Raw genomic sequence first — 6,000 nt, 5'->3', positions numbered from 1 at the left:
TTACAGAGAGGAAGGGAGAGAGATAGAGAGCTAGATACATTGATGAGAGAGAAACATCGATCGGCTGCCTCCTGCACATCTCCCACTGGGGATGTGCCCGCAACCCAGGCACATGCCCTTGACCGGAATCGAACCTGGGACCCTTCAGTCCACAGGCTGATGGCTCCATCCACTGAGCCAAACCGGTTTCGGCCAGACATGAACTCTTGTCATCAAGGAGGTTTCATTCTATAGGGACAGAGAAAGTGTAAAAATTAATTAAACCAATAAAAATTCAAATTAAAGTTTCTCATAGAACTTGGCAAGTTGATTCTAAAATTTATATGGAAAAGCAAAGAATCAAGGGAAAAAGAATAGTAAAGAGCATCATAATAGTAGAATAGTTAAATAGTAAAGACCATATATCTGAATTCTGTAAGTTCTCCCCGCCCCCCCTTGTAAGATTTTTCATTGATTTTCAGAAAGAGGGGAAGGGAAAGGGGGAGAGAGAGAAATATGGATGTCAGAGCAAAACATCTATCGGCTGCCTCCTACACACCCCTCACTAGGAATCAACTGGAGACCTTTCGGTACACAGGACAACACCCAACCAATGAGCCACATTAGCCAGGGCTGAATACTATAGGTTCTTCTTCTTCTTTTTTTTTTTAATCTGCTTTTATTTATTTCCCTGCGAGGAAGGGAGAGGGAGAGAGACAGAAACCCCAGTGCTGAGAGAGAATCATGGTTTGTGAAAGTGGTTGGGTGGTGCTCTAGTGTGGTCTGAATGTATTGATTCTGGGGCTTCATGGGAGGTGCAGGCCAAGGTCAGCTGTTGCCTGTGCCTTGCCCAGGGCCACCTGGTATGAGCTACAAAGTGATCTGCAGGTGGTTGCAACTTGTGCAGGGCTTGGAGGTGCCTGGGAGAGGCTAAGCTGCAAACAGGCCAGCTGCCACTAGTGCCAGGCGTGGGGCTGCTTAGCATGAGGTATGGGGCATGCTGAGGCCGGATTCTGCTTGTTTGGAATTTGTGAACCTTGAGAGATTTTAGGAAAGTCCACAGGATGAGCCAAGACAGGCCATTAGTATAGAAAAGCAATGGGAAGTGGCTTGGGTGGGTCCAAAAGTTGGGTGGAGCAGGGTCTCAGGGAATCACCAGGGAGAATCAAACAATGTTGGCCAGGTTAATAGAAACTCATATATGGCACTGGCCTGTGCCTGCAGCTGGAGGGCTTGGCAAAGGAATAGTGGCTTCTGTTAGCACTTTTGTCTGGGAGAAAGCTGCCCCTCCAGCCCTTGCCCTAAAGCCAGGCAATTCCGTTCCTTCCATATGTCCCCGGCACCTTCTGAGCTGCTGCCCCAGCGCTGAAGCTCAGAGCGACTGAATCCATCAGTAAGTCCATGTGCCGGCCCTTTAGGAGGAACCCCTGGAACTCCAGCAGCTCTCCTTCTCTCTCAGCCACCAACCCCGCTGGTTTTAACAGCCAGAAGTTAGGGGACTTCTCTTCCAGGTCCTGGAACCCTTGGCTGGGGATCCAGGATGGGGCTGGGACCCCTTGCTCCTCACGGGGGAACCTCCATGCCGCTGAGATAGCCTTCCCAGTTTCTAACTGCCACAGGTAGGTGTGGGGCCAGCTGGTTGTGTCTCCACCCCTCCCACCAGTCTTGACGTGGCTTCTTCCATATGGTACACCCTTCGTTATAGGACTTCTTAGGTTAGCTGGACTTCTGGCACTTCTCCATGCTGGTTGTTCTGTAGTTTAGTTGCAATTTTCATGTGGTGAGAGGAGGTGAGTCCAGCGTTTATCTACTCTGCCATTCTGACCAGAAGCCCTACTCATCAGTTCTTAAAAACAGCAGTAGAAAGTGTTCTCTTCTTAAAAATTGATTACTTTAAAAACTGTATTTAAAAAACTATATTTAAAAATTGATTTCAGAGAGGAAGGGAGAGGGAGAGAGAGATAGAAACATCAGTGATGAGAGAGAATCATTGATCAGCTGCCTTCTGCACGACCCCACTGGGGATCGAGCCTGCAATCCGGGCGTATGCCCTGACAGGAAATTGAACCATGATCTCCTGGCTCTACACTCAACTACTGAGCCACGCCGGCTGGGCTGACTTTCTTTCCTTAGGTAGAATGTAAAGTTGCATGGTATATAAGGCTAAGCTGGAGATGTGTTCGAACAAACATACAGAAATAGCAGATCATTAGTCTGTACCCCTTGCCACCAATCTGGTCATGGGAAGTCCCTGAGCACCAAAGTGCAAAGTACACCCTTTATAAAATGTAGAAACAGTTTTCTTTTAATGTAGCTTAGATAAAATGCAACAATATTAATTTTTTTTCCTTCAATCTCATGAAACTAAGGGTATTCAATATGTCGAGGCCTGTGACTATTAAGAAAACTTGAATCCCTAGTTTAATGTCTTTATTTTACTTTTCAGCTCAAGGTGGTATCTTAATAAATATTTTGAATGGGTCATGTGTGAAAACAATGTGAAAAGACTATTGAGACTTTGAATGTAGTTTTTTGTTTCTGCTTCATGAAACTCAGAAGAAACTAATTTTTCTAGTGGAAAATAAAATCATCAGGTAGAAATATCAAAAACAGGGAAGTACCACTCAGACACTCAAGGTTCTCCTCCTTGCAAGCTACTGTCCAGGAAGACAGGAAGAATTTAGAGCCACATATTTTTTCCTTCCTTTTCAGAGAGGCGGGGCCCAGGATTTAGTCGGGGAATCAGACGCTTATTAATGACTGCTCTGTTGCAGCTAAACCAACAGGAGAAACAGCTGCTCTGCTCCTCGACTCAACAACGCTGGGTCCAGAGCTGGTGCTGCGGGATGGAAACCAGTGTGTGTTCTTACCAGGAGCTGTGCTTTCCAGGACCTCACGTAAGTAACTGAGCAGCTGGGGAGCTTTATCATGGAAACTGCAATCGGAAGCAAAGGGAGAAGAGGAAAGCTTTGGTTCTAAACCGGTCACCTCCATCATCACTGCCAACTCATGCCCATCATTTTCTGGTTCCCATTCGGCTCCTGGCTGCTGCGCTGAAACGCACGGCCTCCCAGCATTTCTAAACTGAAAGCTGAACACGAACTCTCCTTTACAGTCCTCATTCTGTCATCCAGGGAAGTGGATCTGCTCCTGTTTCTGGAACCTTCTGCTTCATAAATGTAGCTTATTTCCCAAAGTGAAAGTTTGCTGCAACTCTTTTTATTTGTCCCTTTGCTTTTGAAGCATGGTACGCGGAGCTGCCTGGTCTGTGCTTTTTTCTCCCAGTTATTCAACTACTAACTAGCCACGTGAGGGAGGGGAGTGCACTTGCTCTGCGTTATATGGTATCCAACTGTCCAAATGAAATGGAAATGACCATGCTGATCAGCATGTCAGATAGTGTGCTGTATTATAATGTCATTTATTTAACCTACATTTTTGTTGAAATGTGGAAATTCAGATGTTTTAGGAAATCATCATCACATTTCAATTTGGTGATTATATATATATGTATATGTATTATATATATTCAATTTAAAGATGAGCTATAGTTAAGGAATGGCTTGTAAGCACTTTTCAATCAAATATCATTCTTGCAATTATTTTCAACGTAGTCCACTTCTAGCTATACTATTAAGCCTAATTTCAATTTGCCTCCTTCAGTGAAAATTTATTTTTTAGTAGCATTTGTACTTACATTTAAATTCAAGGTCAGATTTTCTGAACTTCTAGTTTGAACTTCTTAGTTTTTTCCTCATGTCTTCAATAAAACCTAAGAAATGGTTGTTTCTAGTTACAAAGGTAATAGTTGCTCTGACTTGCATTTTTCAAGTGGTTGACTTTTTAAAAATGTGCCTTGGAATGACTGTTTCACCCACCTGCTGATATCTGGTGGTTCTATGACCACATACATCAACTCTGAAATACTGTGTATTGCCTTTAAGCTCTGTTCCGAGGTTCCCTCCCACTTGATATTTTCCAATATTCCTCAGCAAAACTTCCCTCCTGTCAGGCTAGTCCTCCCCTTTTCATGTTATTCTTGCCCCCTTCTTGTTCTCTTCAATCACACCATGTTCTCTTCTAGGAAAATGCTCATTTAAAATCTAAGGTTGATAGGATTTCATGATAGACTGATTTGGGAGATAAAGATGGAAAGGTCAAGGATTCCTCCCAGGTTATAGGTGGATGATAATACCATTCTCTGGAGAAAGCCCAAGTTTATGGTGAAGAAAAAACTTCATTTTAGCGAGCTGATGGAAGTGCCTGTGGAACTCAGGCACATGACAATGCCCGCAAAGGAGTTGGATGTTTGCGTTTGGACAGAGAAGACTGGGCTAGAGATTCAGATTTAGAAACAAATTTAACTGGTTGTGTTAAGCCATGCAAGTGGATGGGGTCACACTAGATGTTTACTAAAATGAGATAAAAGAAAGGCTAAATAGGGAATCCTAGGAAACATTAATTTTTAAGGAGACATTTGAGGAAGTATAGAGAGATTTGAGGTAGATGGAAAATCAGGAGGTGTCATGGAAACCCAGGAAAAAGGAAGTTTCAAGAATGAGACAGTGACCAAAAGTGTAAAGAAGGGGTTAAGAGAAGAGCAGCTGGAGCATAGGGAAGACTGGACAGTTGGAAAAAGTGAGCTGGCAAAGAGGACACAGGGCCAGGAAAGCCCCACTGAGAGTTAAACACAATAAACTGACGTCCCCGCATTTCCGCAGAACCTGATCCTGTAAAAGTAAATTTAATCATGTCTGAGAGTCCAGCTGTCTAAGATTGAGATAACTGCTTTGTGTAAAGTAGTATAAAAAGAGCTCTGAGCTGGCCAAGAGTAAATGTATAACAGACTGGGAGTCAGGGGCCTTAGAAAAGCTGGTGAGACAGGTAGGACAGGAAATGCAGTTGGGTGCCTTGGGCTAGAAGTAACAATGGATTTCAAAATAGATATAGCCCTAGCTGGTTTGGCTCAGTGGATAGAGCGTCGGCCTGTGGACTGAAGGATCCCAGGTTCGATTCCAATCAAGGACACATGCCTGGGTTGCGGGCTCCATCCCCAGTGCAGGAGGCAGCCAATCAATGATTCTCATCATTGATGTTTCTATCTCTCTCTCCCTCTCCCTTCCTCTCTGAAATCAATAAAAATATATTTTAAAAAATAGATATAAAGTTTGGGGGATGAATCATGCCTCATCACATATCTTTCTCCAGGTCCTCAATCTTATGAAAATGTCCTTTAGGTGCTGCAATTTCAACATGTCCTAATGAGAGCTCAGCTTCTCGGCTCCTCTAGCCCATCCACACCTGCTTCTCCTTTCCTTCAAATGAGAGCATTGCCAGTCACCCAGTTTTTTGAAGTAGAAACATCAGCCATTCTCTTCCATCATCATTCCTTCTGCCACCAAGTTCTGTCCATTCTTTCTCCACATTCTTTTGATTCTGTCCTCTCGCTCACACTTCATTTCCATGTCCATCACCTTAAGTCAGGTCCTGAAATACTAATTCCTAACTGGCCTCCCTTCTTCTAGTCCTTCCTCCTCTTCCCTGCTCATCTTCTACAACTCTAATGAAGCAAATATGATCATGTCACTCTCATGATTAAAAAAAACCTTCCAGTTCTAGCGAGGAGAAAGCCTGACCTCCTTAGCATGACATCACTCGGGGCCCCCACTGACCTGGCCTTACCCCTCATCTTAGCTGCATGTCCAGCTGCTTTCTGCCTCCACACACCTATCTTATAACACGACTAAATTTCTCTTTGTTCCTCAACTCACCATGCTCTTTTACACTCGATTCACTATAAAGATAAGCAACCTTGTACTTCTAAGATCATTAGCTTCGGTGCTGGAAGGGGGGAGTTGGGGGAAGTTGAATGCAAGTGAATTGGACTAGCCAGAGGGAAAAGAATGGGGGTGGAAATGGCTCTTCGATAAGAGTTGTGGTCTCCTCATTTGACTCAATGCTGATGAGACTGTATTTCTTTCTTTCTTTTTTTTTTTAAATTAAATCTTTATTGTTCAGATT

At 43.7% G+C, this 6,000-nt stretch overlaps 1 protein-coding gene across 3 annotated transcripts in view; it reads left to right on the top strand.

The window, feature by feature from the left end:
• Positions 1–2,735: 2,735 nt before the first annotated feature.
• Positions 2,736–6,000, top strand: part of GNE (glucosamine (UDP-N-acetyl)-2-epimerase/N-acetylmannosamine kinase) — a 55,967-nt gene continuing 52,702 nt past the window's right edge. The window contains exon 1 of one of the 3 annotated variants that reach the window (XM_059657333.1): positions 2,736–2,876. In XM_059657333.1, coding sequence (XP_059513316.1) covers positions 2,736–2,876 — 141 coding nt within the window. The remainder of the gene's footprint in view (positions 2,877–6,000) is intronic. The other 2 variants (XM_059657334.1, XM_059657332.1) reach the window with 2 other exon arrangements.

This window comes from Myotis daubentonii, chromosome 11 (assembly GCF_963259705.1).
Source record: "Myotis daubentonii chromosome 11, mMyoDau2.1, whole genome shotgun sequence".
NCBI classification, from domain to species: Eukaryota; Metazoa; Chordata; class Mammalia; order Chiroptera; family Vespertilionidae; genus Myotis; species Myotis daubentonii.
This window is presented reverse-complemented; position numbering and strand designations above follow the sequence as displayed.